Source organism: Mustela nivalis, assembly GCF_964662115.1.
Source record: "Mustela nivalis genome assembly, chromosome: 6".
In the NCBI taxonomy this organism is placed as follows: Eukaryota; Metazoa; Chordata; class Mammalia; order Carnivora; family Mustelidae; genus Mustela; species Mustela nivalis.
In genome coordinates, this window is record NC_139025.1 from 119,646,227 (window position 1) to 119,672,545 (window position 26,319).

The 26,319-nt window shown below is 40.6% G+C and overlaps 2 protein-coding genes and 1 long non-coding RNA gene across 13 annotated transcripts in view; 1 reads left to right on the plus strand and 2 right to left on the minus strand.

Moving 5' to 3' along the window:
• CYFIP1 (cytoplasmic FMR1 interacting protein 1) overlaps window positions 1-23,105 on the plus strand; it is a 119,409-nt gene extending 96,304 nt beyond the window's left edge. For all 9 annotated transcript variants that reach the window (XM_082735982.1, XM_082735983.1, XM_082735987.1 and 6 more), the window contains 8 exons: window positions 89-232; window positions 2,767-2,857; window positions 3,960-4,090; window positions 9,741-9,813; window positions 10,374-10,468; window positions 19,120-19,358; window positions 19,815-19,962; window positions 22,289-23,105. In XM_082735982.1, the coding sequence (XP_082592108.1) occupies window positions 89-232; window positions 2,767-2,857; window positions 3,960-4,090; window positions 9,741-9,813; window positions 10,374-10,468; window positions 19,120-19,358; window positions 19,815-19,962; window positions 22,289-22,453 (1,086 nt within the window). In that variant the 3' untranslated portion in view covers window positions 22,454-23,105. The remainder of the gene's footprint in view (window positions 1-88; window positions 233-2,766; window positions 2,858-3,959; window positions 4,091-9,740; window positions 9,814-10,373; window positions 10,469-19,119; window positions 19,359-19,814; window positions 19,963-22,288) is intronic.
• On the minus strand, window positions 17,604-19,849 carry LOC309867295. Its single transcript, XR_014313096.1, has 2 exons — window positions 18,918-19,849; window positions 17,604-18,695 (listed from the first exon to the last, which is right to left on the minus strand). It is a non-coding gene; the product is annotated as an uncharacterized lncRNA (long non-coding RNA).
• Window positions 23,106-24,783: 1,678 nt separating the features above from the next.
• The window catches only part of NIPA2 (NIPA magnesium transporter 2), a 34,790-nt gene continuing 33,254 nt past the window's right edge, over window positions 24,784-26,319 (minus strand). For all 3 annotated transcript variants that reach the window (XM_082736007.1, XM_082736005.1, XM_082736006.1), the window contains one exon: window positions 24,784-26,280. In XM_082736007.1, coding sequence (XP_082592133.1) covers window positions 25,646-26,280 — 635 coding nt within the window. In that variant the 3' untranslated portion in view covers window positions 24,784-25,645. The remainder of the gene's footprint in view (window positions 26,281-26,319) is intronic.

A 26,319-nucleotide genomic window follows, 5' to 3' on the forward strand; every position in this document is an offset into this window, starting at 1 on the left:
GGTGCAGCAGTTCTTCGTCTTATGGGCACAGTAAGCATATGGAGAACACTGGAGACTTCATGAAGCACTTACATTCTTTATCCCCCAGGCTTTGAACTTGGCGTACTCTAGCATTTATGGCAGCTACCGGAACTTCGTGGGGCCTCCTCATTTCCAGGTCATCTGCCGGCTGCTCGGCTACCAGGGTATTGCCGTGGTCATGGAGGAGCTACTGAAGGTGGTGAAGAGCCTGGTACGTTTCCTTCCATGGACTTCCTTTACATGGTGAAGGGTTCTGCACCCAAATGTCCTGTGAGGAGGGGAATAAAGGATTCAAACACTCCACTGAGCAATTCTTGGATACCATTTGGGTGTGGGTGTCCTGCAGTTCAACTCAATTTTAGCACTGTCTACCTGGAGGTGGCATCAGATCGCACAGTTCAAGGGCTTTTACCCACACTGCCCCACGCCCACCTTCATTCAATCTCTTAATATAATCTGTCACCTGTGCCTCTGACCCACTGGCTATAAATCCGAGGTTTCTGCAGCCTCCTTCTTGGGTTCAGTTAACTGCTAGGGCAGCTCACAAAACTCAGGAGACCAGTTTACTCACTAGATTACCAGTTTATTACAAAGCATACAAATCAACAGTCAGGTGAAGACTTACATAGCTAGAGGTCCCGAATAAGGAACTTTTGTCCTCATGCAGTTTGGGTACCCTCAAGGTGACTTTTGGAACTGTTCTGGTTCCCCAACTTGTAAGCTTTCCAAACCCCACCCTATTAGGTTTTTAAGGGAGTTTCACTACATAGGCAGAACTGATTAAATCATTAGCCTTTGGTGACTGAATGAACCTCTAGCCCCTTCCCCATCCCCAGAGGTCTAGGGGTGGGACTAAAAGTCCCAAATCTTACCAAGGGGTTGGTTCTTCTGGCAACCAGCCCCCATGGGTAGGTGCTTTCTGACGGTCACCTCATTAACATAACAAGAGACACCTTTAAGAAGCTCTTTTAGGATAATTTGAAGGGTTTTAGGAGCTCTATGCTAGGAACAGGTAAGACCATATATGAAGCTTTTATTACAAAAAAAAAAAAAAAAGCATCTCACACAGCCTTGAATTCATTGGGGTGGAAAAGCCCAGTCCATTTTAAGTAATTCATAGAAAAAGCTAAGTGCCCAAATAGACATTTCCTTATAAGAAAATGTGGCCTTGGGACGCCTGGGTGGCTCAGTTGGTTAAGCGGCTGCCTTCGGCTCAGGTCATGATCTCAGCATCCTGGGATGGAGTCCCACATCGGGCTCCTTGCTCGGCAGGGAGCCTGCTTCTCCCTCTGCCTCTGCGCCTGCCTCTCTGTCTGCCTGTGCTCGCTCGCTCTCTATCCCTCTATCCCTGACAAATAAATAAATAAAATCTTAAAAAAAAAAGAAGAAGAAGAAGAAAATGTGGCCTTTATATGAAAAAGTAGCCTTCCCTACCCCCTTACAGGGTATATGCCCCTTTCCTGGGTGCCAGGGATTAAACTGTGAATAAAGGATTAGACATTCATCTTTGTAACTTGAGGTCAGAAGTTCTGTTTACAAGTCTTTTACTTAAGTCTTTTTGGAAAGAGAGTGAGAAAATGATGTTTGTAGACTACATAGATTTAGTTTTCTATGTATTATTTCTGTTAACTGAGAAAGAACTTCATAAAATCTTAATCTTTAATCTTTTTCCATTATTTTAGTCATTTTTTAAAAGATTTTATTTATTTATTTGAGAAAGACATGAGCAGGGGGAAGGTCAAAGGGAAAGGGAGAAGCAGACTCCTGCTGAGCGGGGAGCCCAGAGCAGGACTTGATCCCAGGACCCCAAGATCCTGAGCCAAAGGCAGATGCTTAACTGACTGAGCCACCCAGGTGCCCCTATTTTAATTGTCTTTCTGTGGTTGAGCCCATTTCTTTAAGATTCTTCAGGTCTTCTCCATACTTAAAGCTGAATTTTTGGCCACATAGATAAAACTGGCAATCCTCAAGGAGATGATATGATTATTAACAATGTAAAGCAAAAGTTGACAGAATTCTCAGAAGTTAACAAAATATACGATCATTTTGGATCAAAAATCAATTAGAATATATAAAAGTTGGGTCTTTTGACACAGCCATGACTACATGACCCACTCAGTCTCTAGAGCCTTTGCCCCAAAACACATAACTTGGAAGCTGTTAGGCGCATGAGGTGACAGAGTCCAGTGTTGGAGCTGCACCAAATCGATCAGAAGAATACAGGAACCACCCCATGAGGATGTTGCTTCCCCAGAGCCACTGTGCTCACCAAAGTTGGAGTCCCTTGCCTTCCCACTGTCACAGCTCACACCATTTGCCTCCTGAAAGGGGAATTGTGTTTTATTTTTTTAAGATTTTATTTATTTATTTGATAGAGATCACAAGTAGGAAGAGAGGCAGGCAGAGAGAGAGGAGGAAGCAGGCTCCATGCTGAGCAGAGAGCCCAATGTGGGGCTCTATCCCAGGACCCTGGGATCATAACCTGAGCCGAAGGCAGAGGCCCCAACCTACTGAGTCACCCAGGCACGCCCTGGGGAATCGTGTTTTAGAACATGCATTTAGTTAGTCTTGTTAAGTCACCCTGGTGGCAGTTGTTTTCGTTCTGTGGATAGGATTTCCTTTCCCAGCCAACGTGATTTTCGGTCCTGCTCATTGCTGTGTGTTTTACAAACAGACTCCTTTTTACAAGCCCCATGCACCACTCACAACCTCTGGGACAATGATGTCAGCCTCTCTCTCCTGCAGCTGCAAGGCACAATCCTGCAGTACGTGAAGACACTGATGGAGGTGATGCCCAAGATCTGCCGCCTGCCCCGGCATGAGTATGGCTCTCCTGGTGAGTGTGGCACCTCCATGGGGGCACAGCATGGAGGGAACAGCATGAGAGGTCAAACCCCAATGTAGGAAATCAAGTCGAAATTTACTGGTAAGGATAGGATCTGCTTTGCCTGGGTGGGAGGAAGCCAGGAATCTAATCAAAGTCTGATTAATCAGTTTCCAGTAGAAGAAACAAACCAGCCTTCCATCAGGGAGCAGGTGGGTGGGCAGGTGTGCTGGAATTACCACATTTGAGGGAGGAAGCTGGTAGTGGGGAGGCAGCACCCTTGGTCAGCTACATGATGGGGCTCTGAACACTGGGAGACCTTGACTCCTGGACAGCACCGGGACCTTGAAGATCACCAACCAGAGAGGGGCAGGAAACTCATCTGCTGGGTCAACTGCCCTGGTTGTCCTTGCAAAATGGCAGTTGGGACCAGGAATGTTGGCCTGAGGAGTTTGAAACCTGTTAAGTCTCTAACTTTGTTCTTCTTTGAGTTGTTTTGGCTATTCTAGGTCTTCTGCATGACCACATAAATTCTGGGGTCAGTTTGTGGATTTTTGACTGGGTCGTCATTTGAATGTATAGATCAAAATTAAGGAATATTAACTTTCTTTCCAGCTTTTATGTCTGGTCTTGTTGTGCCCTTTACAATGTGCAGGATCTCTAGAACAGTGAAGAAAATGTGTTGTCTTGCTCTGGAGCTCAGGGAGAAAGTATGCAAGTTTTACCACTGAGTATGACATTAGTTGCAGGTTTTTTATAGATGCCGTGTATCAGATTAAGTATGTTCCCTTCTGTGCCTGTGAGGGGATACTGAATTTTTCAAAGCCCTTTCTGTTTCTGCTGGAGATGTGGTCTTTTTCCTTTATTTTTGTAATGTGGTGCTTCCTCCGAAGATACAGGGTTGATAGAGATGGAGGCTTTGGAGCCAAGGCCCAAGGCCTCGGTGATGGACAAACAAGAAAGATGTTGGGGTCAGGGGACATGTGGCCATCTTCATAGCAGGCACAGTGGCAGTGTCCGAGAATGTTTCATGGCCAGCACGAGTGCTCCTAGTTGTAGACCGCAGACTGTGCCTCCAACCCTCTCAGTCTCTCTACTCACTCTGATACCACAGGCATCCTAGAGTTCTTCCACCACCAGCTGAAGGACATTGTTGAGTATGCGGAGCTGAAGACAGTGTGCTTCCAAAACCTGCGGGAAGTGGGCAATGCTGTCCTCTTCTGCCTGCTCATCGAGCAAAGCCTGGTGAGTGCTCAGCCCAGCCAAACCCCAGGCCACGCAGAGTCATTCCCCACAGGTGCCTAAAAAAGGCATTTTTCTAGAGGCCAGATTTATTAGGGTTATTTAATGAGGGTAAAGCACCATTCTTTTTTTGTGTGTGACTATTTAGATTTTAATTTGAATTTGTTTCCTATAACTAAAAAACAAAAATGCAAGATAATTCATCATTTAAGAATGTTTTACTATGTGAGCCCTGTGGAATGTTTTATTATATACTATTTGCTCCAGCTAAAAAACATGTGACGTATAGCTCTAACTTAAGTCTTACTCACTGACAGGACACGTTTCCTTACCATATTCTTCAAGAGTATATTGTATCTTCATATATCTTTGCTCTGCTCTGAAAGTTCAGAGTATCAGTATCAGCTTGCCAAATATATTGAAGAAGCATATTGGCGTTTCAGTGTTAATTGGTTATTGTCTTTAGACCTATTTGGGAAAATCTTCTGCTGTGTTGCTTCTTAACACACTCTCCTTTCTTCAGGGCCCTGGGAGCTTGACGTGAACTGGGTCATGTTTTGCAGTGACTGGGACCATGGTGCCCATATGCCTATCAGGGTATGGCATTCAGACTGCCATGTTTCTAGGGGCCAAGCTACTGGATTGGCCACTTTACATCCAATTACAAAAATACAGATATAGATATAGATATATAGATATATGTTGTCAGGTAGTCCAAGGTTGGATGTGGATACCTCTGGGAGCTCATGGCCTCCCATCGGGACCTGTATCTTTTGGCTTTCCCCTCTGTTGCTGTGATCCTGGGTAGACCCTTTCCACATGGTAACAATGAGAGGGCACCCTAGGCCATCTGCAAGTCAGCATGGACTCCGAGTGAACAGCCCCTCATGTTCCATGCTCTCCCACAGCAGGAGTGACAGTATGAGGTGGAGGACCCACCAAAGTCACAGGGTGGGCTGGGCAGCCCTGCAAAGAGCAGGCAGGCTGGCTGTGGGGCCAGCAAGCAGCTGACATCCAGGCCAGCCTTGCTCCAGGAACATTAGGGAGAACTGAATCTTCTATTGCACTGTCTGTGAATTTTTTTTAAAAAGATTTATTTATTTTAGAGAGAGAGCACATATGACTAGGGGGAGGGGCAGAAAGAGAGAGAGAGAAGCAGACTCCCTGCTGAGAGCAGAGTCCAACACAGGGCTCAGTCCCATGGTTCTGAGATCATGACCTGAGCCAAAACTAAATTGGAGGCTTAACCAACTGAGCCTGCCAGGTGCCCCAATATTTGTGAATTCTTAACAACCAGAAAAGTTAGGAAGAGCTGCTTTATTTATTTGTTTTTTTTTTTTAGATGTTATTTATTTATTTGAGAGGGGAGGAGTAGGGCATGATCAGGGTGGAAGGGCAGAGGGAGAGGGAGAAGCAGATTCACTGAGCAGGGATCCTGATGTGGGGCTTGATCCCAGGACTCCAGGATCGTGACCTGAGCTGAAGCTAGACACTTAACTGACTGAGCCACCCAAGCACCCCATGAAGAATTACTTTAAATCATAATCTCTTATCATGAATTTTAAATATTTATTATAGGAAGATTCCCTTAATGTACTGACTTTTCCTGAACATGCAGCATAAAGTGAAATTTTCTTGTCCATATGTGTCTAAGTCTAAAGGTGCCTTTTAGTCCCTGGTTTTGGGTTATGGCAGGAAGCCCCAAGTTTTACTGAGGGAGGACTGGCTTATGGAATTCACTTAATGGCAGGGAACCATAGAAGGCTGGTTTTTCTTCTGGTTTAGCTGTGCTTTTAGGAAATAAACTATCAAAAGCTTTTCTTCACCTACAAAACAGAAGATGTCAAGGATCCTTGTATGGACATAAAAGAATCATAGAACCATAGAGGTTCAATGCTGGAAGGGCAGAACTTCTCTCTCATCAGCTCAGAGGAACAGTGTACACCCATTGTCAGGTCAACAATTGGACACTCCTTGGCTTTAGGGTGGAGTGTGATGCTGTATTAGAAACTTAGAAAAAGAGGGATCTTGAACCAGTGTGATCCTTGCTATCTGGTTCCTTGAATTATGCCTGTTACATATCTCTCAAGAAAAGCAAATCCCTTGTGAGAGTCGTGTAGTACTCTTAAAGACCTCACCACCATTCAGTGGGAATTGGTCTCATCAGTGAAGGTATCCTCTAGGCCTTGGGGGCCTGGTGAGTATTGGGTCTCTAGCACACAGATCCCCCTCATCTTCTCCATTCTGGAACCAGGCTTGTGTCTTAGGTGAATACTCTTGTGCCTGGCTCCTTTGAGTGGTAAGGACAGTACTGGCCACCTAGGAAAAATGTTATAAAATGTTACAAATTTTTTGGGACACCTGGGTGGCTCAGTTGCAGTCCATGCATCTTGTGCAAGTGGTGAGAAGCCAAACTTTCTGTGTTGGGCAGCAGACCTGGCCCCAGATTGGAATTCTGTGGTGTTGCTTTTGTCCTTTTGGAAGTAGGAGGTGCTATTTCCTGTAGACCCATCAGTGTGAAACTCCCCAAGGTTGAAGACGGCATGGCTATTCTCACTCCATCTCATGTGGTTATGCCCAAATCCCATCAAACCCAAGTACAGTTTTGCAGACATTGATCTATTCTTGGTGCTTATTTTGGACTCTCTGAGGAAGGTGGTAGTATGTTTTGGTATTTGTGTGGGTTCCCACTATTATGACTTGAGATAATCGGGGTAAATCAGACTGTCACGTTAGAAAAGTGTGGTAACTGTGACCCAGCTGCCAGGGCAGCAAGCATGTGCGGCCCATGGGCCTGACCATGCTATTGCGCAGTAGTGGCCCCAGCCAGTGCCAGGATTGGATTCAGTAGCCAAAAATGTTGATCTTACCAAATCCGTGCATTGTGTGGATACATTTAACTTTCTGAAGAAATTTGTTTAATTTTGCTTTTCAAATTCTGCTCCCTACAAACCTAGCCTGGTATAAAAAAGTACACACACACACACACACACACACAGGAATATTATGCAGCCAACAAAAAGAATGAAATCTTGCCATTTGCAATGACATGGATGGAACTAGAGGGTATTATACTGAGCGAAATAAGTCAGTCAGAGAAAGACAAATATCAGATGATTTCACTCATATGTGGAGTTTAAGGAACAAAAGAGATAAGGGAAGGGAAGGGAAGGAAAAATAAGATAAGAACAAGAGGGAGGCAAACCCATAAGAGACTTTTAACTCGAGGAAGCAAACAGGGTTGCTGGAAAGGAGGTGGGGGAATTGGGTAACTGGGTGATGGACATTAAGGAGGGCACTTGATGTAATGAGCACTGGGTGTTATATGCAACTGCTGAATCACTAAATTCTACCCCTGAAACGAGTAATACACTGTATGTCCCCTAAATTGGATTTATTTATTTATTTTTAAGATGTTATTAGACAGAAAGTGAGAGAACAAGTAGAGGCGGGCAGAGGGAGAGAGAGAGGGAAGAGCAGACTCCCTGTTGAGCGGGGAGCCTGATGCGGGGCTCAATCCCAGGACCCCGGGATCATGACCTGAGCCGAAGGCAGACGCTTAACCAACTGAGCCACCCAGGCATCCCTAACTAAATGGGATTTAAATTTAAAAACTTCTAAAAACCAAAAATAACCTAGCCCAGAAAGTTTGATAATGTAGTTGGGGTTTTTTGTTTGTTTGTTTGGGTTTTAGGGTTGGTTTGTTTATTTTTAGTTTATGTATGTGTGTGTTTAATAAACTTTTTATTTTAGTATAGTGTCAATTGCTTGTTTTAAATGCTGGTTTTTGTAACTATTCTCAATTTTTCTGGTTTGGTTTGGGGGCAAAAATTTGAGCTCATTGGTAACAGAACCAGGAAGCAGCACAGCTGGATGCACCCTTCCCCACTTGAGTGGTTTTGCTGGCCTGTAGGCTCCTTGAACTGCCTGCAGAGCTCTCTTGTGTGCTCTGCCCCAGCATTCCTGCTTGGCAGCTGTCATTCCTTAACCAAGTCTCCCACCTGCCATCCATTTGCCTGACCAATTTCTGGCAGTCAGTCACCCACCTTCCACACTCTGTTGGTGCAGGCCAGCATTCATTCCTCTCCATGTTGCTTTTTTCACTCAACAGTAAATACAACCTGGAGATCATTGTACATTAGGAAGTGGTGACATTCCTTATCCTTTTTGTAGCTGCGTAGAATTCCATTGATATCGCCCTCTAATGTGTTTGCATGACACAGAATCATCATCTCATCTTGTCCCCTTTTTTAGCTTGTTCCTCTCTCCTCCCCCAACATCGTCCTCACCTAGAATAGAAGGCCCAGGGGAACAGGACCTGGGAACACTGGTCTAGAGGTAGCTTCTACTACATATATTCTGCATGGGGGAGTTCATGCTTTGCTGCTGGCCTCAGGAACAGAGACATGGTACGGAGGGATACATCTCCTTCTGGAGGTGGAACAAGGGGCAGCCGCACTAGATTTATGTTTTGTGACAATAGGAGCCTCACTTGGTAAGTACAAAAAGTCTTCTCTTCCCCTTCTTGGTCTTAGATTCAGGGAAATTTTCAGAAGGAAAAATACCATCATTTGATATATGTCTTGACTTTCTGAAAACAGTTTCTTTGTTTAGAAATTTGTCTCATTGGGGTGCCTGGGTGGCTCAGTGGGTTAAAGCCTCTGCCTTCAGCTCAGGTCATGATCCCAGGATCCTGGGATCGAGCCCTGCATTGGGCTCTCTGCTTGGTGCGGAGCCTGCTTCATCCCCTCTCTCTCTGCCTGTCTCTGCCTACTTGGCTCTGTCGGTCAAATGAATAAATAAAATCTTAAAAAAAAAAAAAGGAATTTGTCTTATTACTGTGGGATTATAAGATTTCAGGATGGCTATAGAGTAGGAGGCGTGAGAGAACTCTTTCATATCTTCTACCGGCCCCATGGGGAACACACCAATCTTCAGGGCCCTTCTCTATAGTTTAAGAGCCTCTGAGTCTGCAAAATACCCTGTTCTTGACTACATTTGGGTTTTTGGTAAGTTTTTAGGAGTTCTATAACCCCTGTGATATCAGAGGTAAACTTGCCCTTTACATAGCGATATTCTGGAGAATGGGTCTTCTGCAGGGTTTTTATTACCAAGTCTTTAGAGGTGTTGTGATCCAAAAGCAGGTTCAGGGTGACTGCTCAGAACTTCGTTTGTGTACAAAGGTGATGCTGCCTTGCCTTCTGCGTCTAGTGCTGATCACAGAGGAATTACCCTTCCTCCTGTCTATGTAGTAGTATATTGTTGTAAACTGTTATAACTAAGTTATAAACTTCTTAAGGGGCTAGTAGCAAATTAGCAGGTCAGGGCTGCCAGACTGGTAAATCCTGGAAAACAAAGGCCATTGTTTTCAGTATTCAACACTGGTTTTTACTCATGTCTATATTTAAATTAGTTAAAAGTAAATACAATTTAAATTCAGTTATTCAGGTATACTAGCCATATGCGGCCGGTAACATTTCAGTGTATAACACAAACAGAAAACATCTCCATCGCCCCAGAGAATTCTACTGCATGGTGCCACTCGGAGTATTTGTTTTACACTAAATGGCAAATAGAGATCTTTTTTTCAGCACAACTTTTCTGTCTTTGGATGAGGTAAATGTCCTAATGCAGTCCTCTTCTTTTGGTCTAGTCTTTAGAAGAAGTGTGTGACCTCTTGCACGCAGCCCCATTTCAGAACATCCTGCCGAGAGTCCACGTGAAAGGTAAGTCTGTGTATCTCTTACCAGGGAGTGCAGACTAACCTTTGTAGTGGTGACACTTAGTCCTTGTGACCAGAGAACTTAGTGCCAGTTTTGTTTGAGTTTCAGTGCCTGTTCCATCATAACTGGAGGTAATTGGTAAGTAGCATGGTTAGATTAATATTGAATAATTGAAGTATTAAAGGCTGAAAAGATATGTCTTGGATGTGCTTCAGAATAGCTACTATCCTGTTGTTTCATAACAGTTGAGTATCTATGAAACAAGAATGTCATGAGTTGATACTCATGCAGCAGATGGCTACAGAGGGTTTTGTACTATTCTCTTATTTTGATTAAATTTGGAATTTTTATGTTTCAAAAAATGAATATTGAACAGAAAGTCAGTCTTATCGTTTTGAATTAAAATAAGCCAATTCTGTAATCTTCAGAGAGAATCTCTCTATATAATGTTAACTTAAGAAATCTTTCATTTGTTTCTTTGACAAAATTAAACTTCAGCAATCGTTTTTCATGCAAAAAATTAAAATAAAAATGCAGAAATTAAAATATTTTTTCCACTGCAGAGGGAGAGAGACTTGATGCCAAAATGAAAAGACTGGAATCAAAGTATGCACCACTGCATCTTGTCCCTCTGATTGAAAGACTGGGGACCCCTCAGGTAATGCATACTGTGACAGCTGTCACTGCTGCAAGTTTGTTGTCCACATCAGGCCTGGGGCTGAAGATTCAGATTACAGGCTCTGGGTGACCCTCCCTGGAAGGCATCATGAAGTTCGGTGGGCCTTCTTGGGCCTCAGTGTCTCCAGTGGAGTTCATAACAAGACCTTGTCACAGGGTGGTTGGGAATTTTGAATGCGCTAACATGTACAAAGGGCTTAGAATATTATCTGGCACAGAAGACGTACACAATAGATGTTACTTGTTTTTGTTGTCTATCTCTTCATGAAGAAAACTTTTTCATAGTTTTTTTTTTTTTAAGATTGTTTTTATTTATTTATTTGACAGACAGAGATCACAAGCAGGCAGAGAGGCAGACAGAGAGAGAGAGAGAGGAGGAAGCAGGCTCCCCGCTGAGCAGAGAGCCCAATGCAGAGCTCGATCCCAGGACCCTGGGATCACGACCCGAGCCAAAGGCAGAGGCTTTAACCCACTGAGCCACCCAGGCACCCCCACAGTTTTTAATAACAGAAAAAAGTGGGAGTCTCATACAGGAGGCAAGATATCAGGGTACAGGTCCATGATTTTATATCAAATTAAGCTAAATCAGGGTTTCTCAGATGCAGTACTGTCCTCAGTTTGGACCAGTTATTTTTTATTGTGGGGATTTTCCTATGAATTGTAGGGTGATTAGTAGTGTCTTTGGTACAGCAGCCTTTTGGAGACATAACTTAGAAGCAGCAGTTTGAAAAATGCCTGGGGCAAATGAAAGGGAGAGTGGTTTACCTGTTTCCGAACTGTCATGCAAAACAGAAATCCTTGAGAGACTTCTCCGGGAACAAAGGAGCAGCAGGTGCCATGTCCATCCCCTGCCCCCCAGCATAAACACATGGCCTCCTGCAATAACCAGCACCATGCTGACACTCAACTACCTCACTTGCTAACACTGCTGCCCCACTCCCCTGTGCTATGCTACAACAGATCTGCACCCTTTAGACAAATATGCCTCACTCCTGTCTCAGGAAGAACCATCCTGCAGAGGATTGGTGCTGCACAAACTTTGCTAACACCACCATACCATGGTCCCCCACTGCTCACCATTGCAGCTCTGCCCCTCAGTACACCTTGGCCAGAGCTCATCTGGGGGGTGCCACAGCCTGGCAGTATGCAAGCGCCTTAACAGGGGCCAGCACCACTTCCAAGTGACTCTTACCCTGCGGAGAGAAAAAGATAACCACACACATCAGTCAGACAGAGGGCCCAGCAGTGGGTTGGGGCAGACAACTGGTCTGTCTGCAAGCTCTGCCCACCAACAAAAGTTCAGGGGACAGCACAGGGAAAGTTTGGTGCTACTGCATCTCTGGCAAACGCCTAGTCTGACTCAATTCAATCTGTAGGTGGTGCAAGACTAGCCCACTAACAACACAGGGACCAAGTACTCCCCATAACAGACAGAGAGAGCCACTGAAGACAATTAGACTGAAGGAAAAAGCAGCTCAGCCACAACAGCAGGACATACACAACACATAGAGGAGATACCCCTGAAGTGCTAGGTTCTGGTGAACAGGGGACACTGCATAGCAGAGACCTTCTTTATAAGGCCACTACTTTCTTTCTTTCTTTTTTTTTTTTTTAAGATTTTATTTATTTATTTGACACACAGAGAGAGATCACAAGTAGGCAGAGAGGCAGGCAAAGAGAGAGGGGGAAGCAGGCTCCCCGCTGAGCAGAGAGCCCGATGTGGGCCTCGATCCCAGGACCCTGAGATCACGACCTGAGCTGAAGGCAGAGGCTTAACCCACTGAGCCACCCAGGTGCCCCTAAGGCCACTACTTTCAAGAGCAGGAGACATAGCTGAATTTCCCAGCACTCAGAAACAGACACAGAGAGTTAAAGAAAATGAAGAGAGAGAGGAATATGTCCCAAATGAAAGAATAGGGGAAAAAAAACCCACGAGAGACCTAAGCAAATGGAGATCAGTAATGCACCTGATAGAGAATTTAAAGTAACCTTATAAAGATACTCATTGGGTTTAAAAAAAGAGTGGAACACATCAAGAGACCCATAACAACAACAAAGAGAACTGATCAGAGATAAAGAACACAATAAATAAAATTAAAAATACACTAGCTGGAATAAATAGAAGGTTAGAAGAGCAGAAGAACGTACCAGTGAGCTGCAGGACAGAGAAATATAAAATAGTCAAGCTGAGCAGGTGAGAGAAATAAAATTATGCAGAATGAGATTTGATGTAGGGAACACAGCAACATGATCAAGTATAACAACATTTGTATTATTAGGGATCCCAGAAGAAGGGAGAGAAGGGGGGCAGAAAATTTATTTGAAGAAATAATAGATGAAAACTTCCCAAATCTGGGAAAGGAAAGAGAAGTCCAGATCCAGGAGTCACGGAAAGCCACCAATGAAATCTACCCAAGGATGTCCACACCAAGACACATAGTAATTAAAATGGCAAAAAGTAGTGATAGAGAATTTTAAAAGCAGAAAGCGAAAACTGTTATGTACAAGGGAAACCAAATGAAACTATCAAGATTCTTCAGCAGAAATTTCGAAGAACAGAAAGGAGTGGGATGATCTATAGATTCATCATACTGAAAGGAAAAAATCAGCCAAGAATACCCTGTTCATAAGGCTATCATTCAGAATAGAAGGAGAGAATAAAAGTTTCTCACAAAAACACAAGTTAAAGGAATTTATGACCACTAAACCGGCCCTACTAGAAATGTTAAAGGGGATTCTTTGAGTAGGAAGGAAAAACCATAATTAAGACTAAGAAAAATTGGAAGCACAAAAACAATAAAAATAAACATATCCATAAAAGTCCCAGGACATACAAAATAAAAGAATGTCAAGTATGATACCATATACCTAAAATATGGGGGGAAGAAGTAAAAAATGGGTTCAAACTGAAGCGAACATCACCTTAATATAGATTGCAATATGCAGAAGATGTTAAATACAAACCTAATGTTAACCACAAATCAAAAACCAGTATCACACAGGCAAAAAAATAAAGAGAAATGAATCAAAGTAAATTTCTAAAGAAAGCTGGCAAACTGAGAGAAGAGAGCAAGAGAAGAAAGATACAGAGATAAACTACAAAAACAACCACAAGACAAGTACCAAATTGGAAATAAATACACATATATGAATAATTACTTTGAATGTAAATGTATAAAGTCTCCAATCAAAAGATATAGGGTGATAAAAATCTTAAAAAAAAAAAAAATTGGGGGACGCCTGGGTGGCTCATTTGGTTAAGCAGCTGCCTTCGGCTCAGGTCATGATCCCAGCGTCCTGGGATCGAGTCCCACATCGGGCTCCTTGCTCGGCAGGGAGCCTGCTTCTCCCTCTGCCTCTGCCTGCCATTCTGTCTGCCTGTGCTTGCTCTCTGCCCCTCTCTCTCTCTGACAAATAAATAAAAATAAAATCTTTAACAAAAAAAAAAAAAAAAATTTGTGAACTACATCGGGCTCTCTGCTCAGCAGGGAGCCTGCTTCCCCCTCCCCCCCCCGCTTTCTGCCTGCCCCTCTGCCTACTTGTGATCTCTGTCTGTCAAATAAATAAATAAAAATATTTTTTTTAGATTTATAAAAAGATATAGGGCGATGGAATGGATTAAAAAAAAAAAAACAAGACCCATCTATGTGCTGCCTACAAGAGACTCATTTCAGACCTAAAGACACATGTAGATTGAATGTGAGGGCATGGAGAAACATTTATCCTGCAAATGGATGTGAGGGTAAAGCCAGGGTAGCAATACTTGTAGTGGACAAAACAGACTTTAAAACAATTCTGTCACAAGATATAGAAAGGCACTCTATAAATCATAAAAAGAACAATCCAACAAGAAGATAAAACAATTGTAAATACTTATGCCCCTAATATGAAAGCACCCAAATACATAAAGGAGTTAATAACAAACATAAAGTGAGTAACTGGCAATAATACAATAATCTTAGGAGAATTTAACACCCCACTTATCAGTGGACGTCAAACAAAATCAACAAGGAAGCAGTGGCTTTGAATAACACACTAAAGTATATAACATATATTCAGAACATCCCTCCTAAAACAGCAGCATACACACTCAAGTGCACACAAAACATCCTCCAGAATAGATCACATATTAGCCCACAAAACAAGTCTTAACAAATTATAAAAGATTGAAGTCATGCCATACATCTTTTCTGACCACAACACTATGAAACTAGAAGTCAGCCACAGGAGAAAATCTGGAAAGATCACAAATAACATGCTACTAAACAATAAATAGGTCAAACAAGAAATCAAAAAGGAAATAAAAAATTACATGGTAACAAATGAAAATGAAAACAATAGTTCAAAGTCTTAGGGATGCAACAAGGGTGGTTCTAAGAAGGAAGTTTATAGCAATGTAGGCTTACCTCAAGAAGCAAAAACGGTCCCAGACAACCTAACCTTACATCTAAAGGAGCTAGTAAAAAAACAGCTATCAAAACCCAAAACCAGCAGAAGAAAGGAAGGAATGAATATTAGAGCAGAAATAAATGAGATAGAATCTAAAATATATATAATGCAATAAATCTGAAACCAGGAGCTTGTTCCTTGAAAAAATGAAAATTGATAAACCTTTAGCCTTTCATTTTAAAACCATTCGTTTTCAAAAAAGAAGAGAGGGAATACTCAAATAAATATTAGAAATGAAAGGGGCTCCTGGGTGGCTCAGTGGGTTAAAGCCTCTCCCTTTAGCTCAGGTCATGATCCCAGGGTGCTGGGATCAGGCTCTCTGCTCAGCAGGGAGCCTGCTTCCTCCTTTCTCTCTGCCTGCCTCTCTACCTACTTGTGATCTCTGTCTGTCAATTAAATAAATAAAATCTTTTTAAAAATGAGAAAAGAAAAATCACAACCAATACCACAGAAAGACAGTTATAAGAGAATATTATGAAAAATTATATTCCAGGAGTGCCTGGGTGGCTCAGTGGGTTAAAGCCTCTGCCTTCGGCTCAGGTCATGATCCCAGGGTCCTGGGGTCGAGCCCCGCATCGGGCTCTCTGCTCAAGCAGGGAGCCTGCTTCCTCCTCTCTCTCTCTCTGCCTGCCTCTCTGCCTACTTGTGATCTCTGTCAAATAAATAAATAAAATCTTAAAAAAAAAAATCTTTAAAAAAACATTATATTCCAACAAATGGACAACCTTGAAGAAATAGATAAATTGCTAGAAATATTTAACTTCCCAAACCTGAAGTAGGAAGAAACAGAAAATTTGAACAGACCAATTACCAGCAATGAAATTGAATCAGTAATCAAAAACCCAACAAACAGAAGTCCAAGAACAGACAACTTTACAGGTAAATTTTACCAAACTCTGTTCTTCTCAAACTATTCCAAAAAAACAGAAAAAGAAAGTAAACTTCCAGATTTATTGCATGAGGATAGCATCACCCTGATACCAAAACTAGATAAAGACACCACCAAAAAAAAAAAGAAGGAACTACAGGCCAAGATCTCTGATGAATATAGATGCAAAAGTCCTCAACAAAATACTAGCAAACCAAATCCAACAAATACATTAGAAGTCATTCACAATCATGTGGGATTCATTCCTGGGATGAAAGAGTGTTTCAGTATCCACAGGTCAGTCAATGTGATACATCGATAAGAAAATTGGATAAAAACCATATGATCATTGGGACACCTTGGGTGGCTTAATCCATTAAGCATCGACTCTTGATTTCAGATCAGGTTATGATCTTAGGGTTGTGAGAGCAAGCCCCATGTCAAGCTCCGTGTTTTTGTGGAGCCTGCTTAAGATTCTCTCTCCTTCCTCTGCCCTTCCCTGTGCCCCAGCCCCCCGCCCCCAAAAAAAAGAAAAAGAAAAAACATGATTGTTCGAATAGGTGCAGAAAAAGGATTTGATAAAGTACAACATCCATTCATGATAAAAACCTTCAAGAAAGTATGTTTAGAGGGAACATACTTCAATATAATACAGGTCTTACATGGAAAAACCCACAGTGAACATCATACTCAGTTGTAAAAAACAGACCTTTTCCCTTAAGGTTAGGAGTAAGATAGGATGTACACTCTGATCACTTTTATTCAACATAGTTACTGTCGGTTCTAGCCACAGCACTCAAAACAACAAAAAGAAAGGACATCCAGATTGGTAAGGAAGAAGTAAAACTTTTCATTATTTGCAGAGGACATGATAACTATATATATAAAACCCTGAAGACACCCACCAAAAAATGACTAGAACTGATAAAGGAATTCAGTATAGTCCCAGGATTCAAAATCAGTGCACAAAAATCCATTGCATTCTGTACACTAATGAAGCAGCAGAAAGAGAAATTTAGACAACAGTCCCATTTACAGTTGTATCAAAAATAGTAAGATATCTAGTAGTAAACTTAACCAAGGAGTTGAAAAAGCTGTACTCTGAGAACTATAAAATATTGCTGAAAGAAATTGAAGATGATAACAAACAAATGGATAGGTATTTCATGCTCATGGATTGGGAGAATAAATATTGTTAAATATCCTTTATCCAAAGCTACCTACAGATTTAATGCAATCCCTGTCAAAGTACCAAGAGCATTTTTCACAACTAGAACAAATAGTCCTAAAATTTGTATGGAACCACAAAAAACTCCCAAGAAGCCAAAGCAATCTTGAGAAAGCAAAACCAGGTTGGAGGTGTCGCAGTTCTAGATTACAAGTTAGGCTGCAAAGCTATACTAATCAAAAAGTATGGTACCAGCAGAAAAATGGTGGTCAGTGGAGCCGAATAGGAAGACGAGAAGCAATCCCACAATTATGTGGTTAATTAATCTTTGACAGAGGAGGAAAGAATATGAAATGGGAAAAAGTCTCCTCAACAAATGGTGTTGGGAAAACTTGATAACTACATGCAAACATAGAGACTTCACCATGAGACCTCAATCCATAAAAATCCTAGAAGAGAATACAGTAATTTCTCTGACATTGCCCATAACAATATCTTTCTAGATATGTCTTTTGAAGCAAGGAAAACAAAACAGATAATCTGTTAGGACTTCATCAAAGTAAAAACTTCCATATAACAGAGGATACAACCAACAAAACCAAAAGACAACTGGTTAAATTGGAGGAGATATTTGCAAGTGACATCTGATAAAGATTTATTCTTGAATATATATAACTTATACAACTCAACCCCAAAAAACAATCCAATTAAAAATGGGCAGAAGACATGAACATACATTTCTCTATAGAAGACATCCAGATAGACACTTGAAAAGATGCTCAACATCACTCCTCATCAGGGAAATGCAAATCAAAACTATAATCAGGTATCATCTCACACCTGTCAGAATGGCTAAAAGCCCCAAACACAAGAAACAAGTGTTCCTGTAGATGCCCAGGAAAAGGAACACTTTGCACTATTGGTGGGAATGCATACTGGTGGATCCACTCTGGAAGTTCCTTAATACGGAGGTTCCTTAATAAATTAAAAAGTAGGATTATCATATGATCCAGTAATCATACTACTGGATATTTACCCAAAGAATACAAAACACTAATTTGAAATGTTATATGCACCCCCGTGTTTATTGCAACATTATTTATATAAAAGGTAGATTATGGAAACAGCCCACATGCCCATTGATAAATGAATGGATAAAGAAAATGTGGTATATATGTGTTTACACACACACACAAAATGGAATATTATTCAGTCATGAAAAATGAAATATTGCCATTTCCAACAATGTGGATTGTGCTCGAGCGTATAATATTAAATGAAATAAGCCAATCAGAAAGACAAATACCATATGATTTCACTCATACGTGGAATTTAAGAAATAAAACAAATGAATACAGGAACAAAAAAATTTAAAAAAAAAACCAGATTCCTTAACTACAACAAACAAATGGATGGTTACTGGATGGGGTGATGTGTGAAGTAAGTAAAGGGTATTAGGAGTATACTTGATGAGCACTGAGTAGTACATGGAATTTTTGGATCACTGTATTGTTCACCTGAAACGAATATAACACTATATGTTATCTATATTGGAATTAAAATTTAAGAAAAAATTTTGAAAAAAAAAAGAACATAATATCCCTGGCCTCTACCAACTAGATGCCACTCACCTGACCCCAAGCTATGATAACCAAAAAATGTCTCCACACCTTGCCACATGTCCTTTGGAGACAAAAGCACTCCCAGTTAAGAATAACTGTACTAGGGGCGCCTGGGTGGCTCAGTGGGTTAAAGCCTCTGCCTTCGGCTCAGGTCGTGATCCCAGGGTCCTGGGATCGAGCCCCGCGTCGGGTTCTCTGCTCAGCAGGGAGCTTGCTTCCTCCTCTCTCTCTCTCTCTGCCTGCCTCTCTGCCTACTTGTGATCTCTGTCTGTCAAATAAATAAATAAAATCTTTAAAAAAAAAAAAAAAAGAATAACTGTACTAGACAGTTCTCCTTGACTGAAATATATTTAAGCTACAAAGACCTTTATGTAATAGCTGATATATTTATGTTGTTGATGCTTATTTATAAAAATCCTCTTCTGCAAATTAAGATAGTTTTCCAGTAAGTCAGAAACAAATCTGGGTAGTTTGGTTTCAGCAGCCCTCCTACCCTGGCTCATAACGTTCTGTCCTTTGTGCAGCAAATTGCAATAGCAAGAGAGGGGGACTTGCTGACAAAGGAGCGTCTCTGCTGTGGCCTGTCTATGTTTGAAGTCATCCTGACTCGGATCCGGACCTTTCTGGATGACCCCATCTGGCGTGGGCCTCTGCCCAGCAATGGAGTCATGCATGTGGATGAGTGTGTTGAGTTTCACAGACTCTGGAGTGCCATGCAGTTTGTCTATTGTATTCCTGTGGGAACCCACGAGTTTACAGTCGAGTAAGTATGTGTTCAGTGGATGGGGAAGTGGGAGCAGGCTAACACAGAAGACTGCATTCCTCTGGAAGTTCACTAAAAGTTTGCTGAGCTGCTTTAAAGCCATTAAGTGGAAGTACTTACTTCATGCTCAGGAGGTGACTCAGGGTGTTCTCTGAACCCATGGAAACTTGGGCAAGTTGGGTATGCATTTTTCTAGGGGGAGGAGGCGAGGAGTTGTCCATAGCTTCCCAAAGTCAAAGAGTCCATGATCTTAAAAAATGGTTAAGAATGTGCCAGAGGAACCCAAAAGAGATGTTTATCAAAAAGAAAGACACATCTCCTGCTGCTCACCGTTCCCTTGCTGGCCTGTTGCAAGTAGATTCCTTGGTCATTGACCTCTGGACACAAACTTAGAGAAGAGTTTATTATTTTTTTTTTTGTTGATTACCCATTGTACTTGTTCCTTCTTGTTTCTAGGCAGTGCTTTGGCGACGGGCTCCACTGGGCTGGCTGTATGATCATTGTACTTCTTGGGCAACAGCGGCGCTTTGCTGTCCTGGATTTCTGCTACCATCTACTTAAAGTCCAGAAACATGATGGCAAAGATGAGATTATAAAAAATGTGGTATGTGAAAGAGACTTATACCATATGTGGAAGTTTCACAAAATAATCATACTTTGTACTTATTAAAAGGCCTTTTTACAGAATGCTTTTCATCCCGGTACATTAGAATGCTTTTCATCCCGGTACATAAGCTGACAACAACTGAAGCGGCTTTCTTTTCATTTCCAAAATGAATCTAAATATACTTGATAAGTAAAGCAGTCAGGCAGTTAAAGTGCTAATTTTTCCATTTTCTTTCTCTTTTTAGGGTACTTAGATCTGCTTCATATAATACAGCCTTATAGGATCTGCCTTTTCAGATTTTTGGCGTACCATTCCAGTTTCTTTTTTTGTGGCCAAAGGGTGTGTGGTTTTTGTTTGATTTGTTCGTTGGTTTGCTTGTTTTGGCTGCCTTTAGATCATTTTCTCTTTGGTCATTTTATGGATTCTTTGTAATTGAATTCTAAAAGTACTCCGCCATTATCTTTTCAAATATTTTAGTTTTTTCTCCCATTCTCTCTATTCTCCTCTTTTAGGACTGCAGTTACGTACTTGTTAGACATTCTTCTGGTTCCCTTACCCCTTACCATGTTAGTTTTCAAATTAGTTTCCTCATCCACAAAAGACTGCCAGAGACTTACTGGTTTAAAATGACACCCATTCTCTCAGTTCTCAGTCAGAAATCTGGGCACAGCTTGACTCATATGGGTCCTTTATCATCTCAAGGCCAAAACTAATATATCTGTAGGGCTGTGCTCCTTTTTGGAGCATCTAAGGATGAATTTGCTTCCAGGCTCATTCAGGTGGTTGGCTGGACACAGTCCCATGAAGTTGGAGGACTGAGGTCCCCATTTCCTTGCTGACCATTAGCCCACATCTCAAGTCCCTCCCTCGCTTTCCAGTCTTTCAACTATTCTTTCTGCCATATCTCCTGCCTCCACCTAGAGCAAGTTCTTTTCTCATTTTATTAGATTGGGGGCTCACTTGGAAAATCTAGGGTACTTTCCCCATTTTTAAAGTCTATAATCTTAACTACATTCTCAAAGTCTCTTTTGCCTTGGAAGGCAACATGTCTATAGGTTCTGGGGATTGGGGCGTGGATGTCTTTGAGGGGCCATTCTAATTCCCATATCTTCATTTTCTGATCTCTCTGGTCTGTTCCCAGAAAAGTGTATTATTTAGTTAACTGATTCACTTCAGCTCTACTGTTTTTAATTTTGGATGAATTTATATTTAAAAGTTTGATTTGGTTCTTCAAATCTTGGTGGTAATTGATAAATTTGTCTTCGATTAATTTTTTTTTTTTTACAAATTTCATGTATATCTTGTAATTCTAGTATCTTTTTATTATTTTATTTATTTATTTGACATTTATTTATTTATTTATTTATTTGACAGGTGCCCCTGTAATTCTAGTATCTGAAGCCTCAAAGATTATCTTAAACTCTAAAATGTTTTGTGTGCTGGGTTTATTTGCCAGCTCTTGTCCAGTTGAACTTAGATTGCTTTTCTTTTCTTTAAAATTTACATTTGAGGGAGAGGAAAATTCAAGCAGATCTCACGATGTTTGGAGCCTCACGTGGGGCTCAATCTCATGACTTTGAGATCACAACCGAAGCCAAAACCAAGAGTCAGACGCTCAACTGACTTCACCTCCCAGGCATCGCATGGATTGCTTTTCTCCCTAGATTTTTCTTTTTCCTCCCTGGATTTTTATTTGCTTCTCATCTCCACAGACTGTTAGCAAAATTAGAGTCACTTTAGAGGGGCCTAGCATTATTGGGAGTTTCTCGGTGTAATCCCACTTGCTTATACCTCAGGACATCTCATCCCATTGCCACTGGTGCCATCTGTCCCTTAGGAGGTCTTGGCTTCCGCTTTACCTCCTGCATAGACAAAACCTGCAATGCTTTTTAAAGTGTCCTCTTGTGTGTGTGTGTGTGTGTGTGTGTGTGTGTGTGTGTGTACATGAGTGTGTTATCCAAATCTGTTGTACTAGCAGTCTTATCAAAGTATCCTGTTGATAAGAACTGGAATCTAAGACTTATACTGGCATTTCTCCACTGACATTCTGTACATTCCCAGTTTTAAGTACACAGCAGGTTAATACCTGTGTTGAATGAATAGGTCTATCAGTTGTACAGGTAATATAGTTAATAGCATAAAACCAATGGAGATGTGCTTAAATTCAAAATATATTCATTGTTCCAATAGGTACATTAGAGAGATAGATATGTGTGCTAGTTTGCTGTAATTTTTATGAGAAAATGTGAAAATCCTGCCATTTTGAAACATGAATAAATGTACATGTTTTGATAATAAAACATCCTAATTTTAATTGTTGCAGCCATTAAAGAAGATGGTAGAGAGAATTCGCAAGTTCCAGATTCTAAATGATGAAATAATTACTATCTTGGACAAGTACTTGAAGTCTGGTGATGGAGAAAGCACCCCCGTGGAGCATGTTCGCTGCTTTCAGCCACCTATCCACCAGTCCCTGGCCAGCAGCTGAGGACATGTACATCATGTTTTTGAAGAGTCTCAGTACTGACTGCATTTAATAACTTTTAAGGGCATGTTTTCCTTTCCATAAACTATTTAGTGAGATTTTTAGGGACTATTTTTCCTTATCTCTGTGCCTGTTAAAGGGGGTACTTTTCAATTTAAAAGCTTAAATTTTATAAAATTGACTTATTTTTCTAGACTAAAATTGTATATGCCTTTGGTAATTAGAAAGTCTGAGAATATTGGCTGCTGATTGTTGCCATCATGTTCTTACAGAGTAATTTTCCATTTTTTCTATGGAATGTTCCAACAGCTAGCTATGTCAAATTGCTGCTGAGGTCATCCATTTATTCCTTAGCAAAGAATCGATAATGTTTGGGGAAAATTTTACAGACTTAAGAAACATACTACCAGCTCATTGTAATAAAATGCACTACCAATTAGAATTAAACTTAATTATTTAGCTTTTGTTTGGGGATTTTTCCTGATGGGTCTTTTATGAGTAACCTTTTCTAAGTCATTGTTCCCTTCCCTTTTTTGTGTCAGTGTTTCAGAAAATAGTGAACTTGATTCCTCTGCTTCTACTAAATCCAGTTGTGACAGAATCTAATTTGTAGGGTATGATTTAAAGGTTACAGAAATAAAGCTAATAAAACTTATTTGTGTTTATTCATTTAGTATTACTTATCTGTACAGACCTGGCCCAGGAGATCTAATCTAGGTCACCTGCCACCTTGAAAGAAGGGACAAGATGATGATAGGGAGTAATTGCCTTATGGCTTTGGAAACAGAACATTAAAACCATCATACAGCTACTGAAGATAAAGTCTGTGAACTACTCCATTGGACTCTTTAATCTTGACTTACTATGAAATAGAATTGTTCATTACCAAGTTACCTAAAAATGTTGCTTTAGGTAATGTGACTAACACTGGGACCAGCATTCTGCCACAGACTGAGGGTAGTATCTGCTCACCCTATACTGAAGTATAGACTATGAGGAATTATGATTAATGCTAAATTCTCTAAGACTCCATTATAAACCAAATTTAAACATTTTTTAAACATTAATGCAATTTCCAGTGCTATTAAGATGTTGAATTAAGGGGCACCTGGGTGGCTCAGTGGGTTAAAGCCTCTGCCTTCGGCTCAGGTCATGATCCTAGGGTCCTGGGATCGAGCCCCGCATCGGGCTGTCTGCTCCTCGGAGAGCCTGCTTCCTCCTCTCTCTCTCTCTCTCTGCCTGCCTCTCTGCCTACTTGTGATCTCTGTCTGTCAAATAAATAAAAATCTTTAAAAAAAAAAAAAAAAGATGTTGAATTAAGGGGGCGCCTGGGTGGCTCAGTGGGTTCAAGCCTCTGCCTTCAGCTCAGGTCATGATCCCAGAGTCCTGGGATCGAGCCCCACACTGGGCTCTCTGCTCAGCAGGGAGCCTGCTTCCCCCTCTCTGCCTGCTCTCTGCCTACTTGTGATCTCTGTCTGCCAAGTAAACAAATAAAATCTTTAAAAAAAAATTGTTTTTTTAAATGCTGAATTAAGAATTTATATTAATCTGCATTCTGAGTGCCATATCACAGCCATGGGGGTGAAAAATTGGTTCTTACTCTATTTACTATATATCTCTACTTTGTACAAAGTATATATAGTAAATATATATAGTAAATATATATACTTTTGTACAAAGTAAATATATATACTTTTGTACAAAGTATATATAGTATATATAGTAAAGTATATATAGTATATATAGTAAATAAACACATAGTATATCTGTGATATTAAGATTACATGGGGGAGGCAGTTAGAAAAAAAAATGTCTACAAAGGCTCCTTAGAAGATTAAAAAATGCTGGGGAAAGGGATTTTATTTCATGAAACCTGGAGACCATTAACTCTGCCCTAATAAAGCCAGTGGAGAGCTGTGTGGCAGGACACCATCACTATAGTGAGGCTCTGGCAATCCCCTGGCAAGGACAGTGAGGCACCAGTGGTGACTGGTTACATAGTAGGGATCAAGCTGTAGGACCTTGGGCAGGAGCAGCACAACGGGAGCAAGCCCATGTTCTTCCTGCAACCTAGGTGGAAATGGTTTACTTTTTTAAACCCAGTTGATTGCTATGATGATAGGTTCTGAAGCTGGATGGAGTTCATTATACTAGTCTACCTTTTTTGCATACATTTGAAAGTTTCCATAAACACTTTTTCATGGACATTTTTAAAAGACCAAAATATACAATGGTCTGAACAAACACTAAAGCAAAGTAAAATACTGGGTACAAAGAAACCATTATTTTATAACCACCTTGTTTGTTCTAAGCATTCAGACTTAGAAAAGAACTGTTTCAATTTGTCTTTTTATTATAACATGAACTAAATTTAAGAAATTAGTCTTTTGACTTTATTTCCCAGAGTTGTTAGAAGATCTAAATGACAATGTAACTCATTATGAAAATACACTGAAAAGTACAAGAGCTGATGTAAAATGGTAAATCAAGATTCCAAGTATCAAGGAATTAGAGTAAGTAAAGAATGAAACCAGTCAGGCTGCAGCCTGACATATGTAGGATGCACTGGTTTAGCAAGGTGCCATCAAGGAATAGGAAGACCATCAAATGTGGGGGATTAAGTCACAATGTGAGAAACATCTCCCATGGGGCAAGTTCCTACCCTTTATTGTTTGGTAAATTTGAATTTTTCTTCATTTCATAACTTAGGATTCTCTTAAACCAACATTTCAAAATTTAAAAAAATTCATCAAACAGGAGTCATTCTTACAGGTAAGGTAAATCACCGGATAAGGTATTAGGAAAATTTTTTTCCTTTTTAAATCAAAAAGCCTTCAAATGGTCAGGGATTGATGGACTGAGGATGACAAATGTACATTTCAGATTTTAATCACCAATGAAAAAATAAAGCATTTTTATCGACTTAAAACTGTCAGTGCATTTAGATTGTGGTGAAAGAAAAATTTAAAATACCTCTATAATAATAGAATGTTAATAGAAATTGGCCATGTACTGAGGTCATTTTAGTGAGCTACCATCATGTAAATATAATAATTTCTTGGTCCAAATCAGTGAAACTTATAAAAGATTGTCTCCAGAGAACATTTTTTGACAACAATGCTTTTTCAGACACATTCTGATATTCAAATTCACTTGATAACACAATTACAGATTAAGCTTTTAATTACATTTTTCTTAAAAAACTGTGAGATTTCCATTTCTTCGGGAGATATTTTCACCACTGTGCTGTTCAATTCCACAGGTCAAGTTTTCTTCATTATTATTAAGAACTTCATACATGTTAGAGAGATTGCCATTCATTGCTTTTTCGTCTTTTCGAAAAGACACAGGGAGACTTGCTAGACTAAAGCTGACGTCTTTAAAGGCATGCAACAAAAATATTCCCACAATGATTGTAAAGAAGCCACTCAAAGTACCAATGACATCATCAATAGGCATATCTTGCCATTCCTTAAAAAGGATAGCTGAACAAGTTAAAACTGATGTTGTAAAGAATACATAATATATTGGAGTCACAATGGAAGTGTTGAATATATCCAGGGCCCTGTTCAGGTAATTAATCTGTGTGCTCACACAGACTATAAGGCTCAGCAGCAGAATCCAGGCCAGGGGATGTCTTAGCACAGGTTTTCCAGCAAACAGCTCTTTGATAGCAATGCCCAGGCCCTTAACACAGGAGACTGAAAATGCTCCAATTACAGAGCAGATTGTTATATACACAAGAATGTTTGTCTGTCCATGGCGAGGTCCCACCACGAAGATTAGTATCAATAACACAATGACCACAAGTGTTGCAAAGACCACAAAACCTGGGGGAGGCAAAGAAAAGTTGTATTTAGTCAAATGCA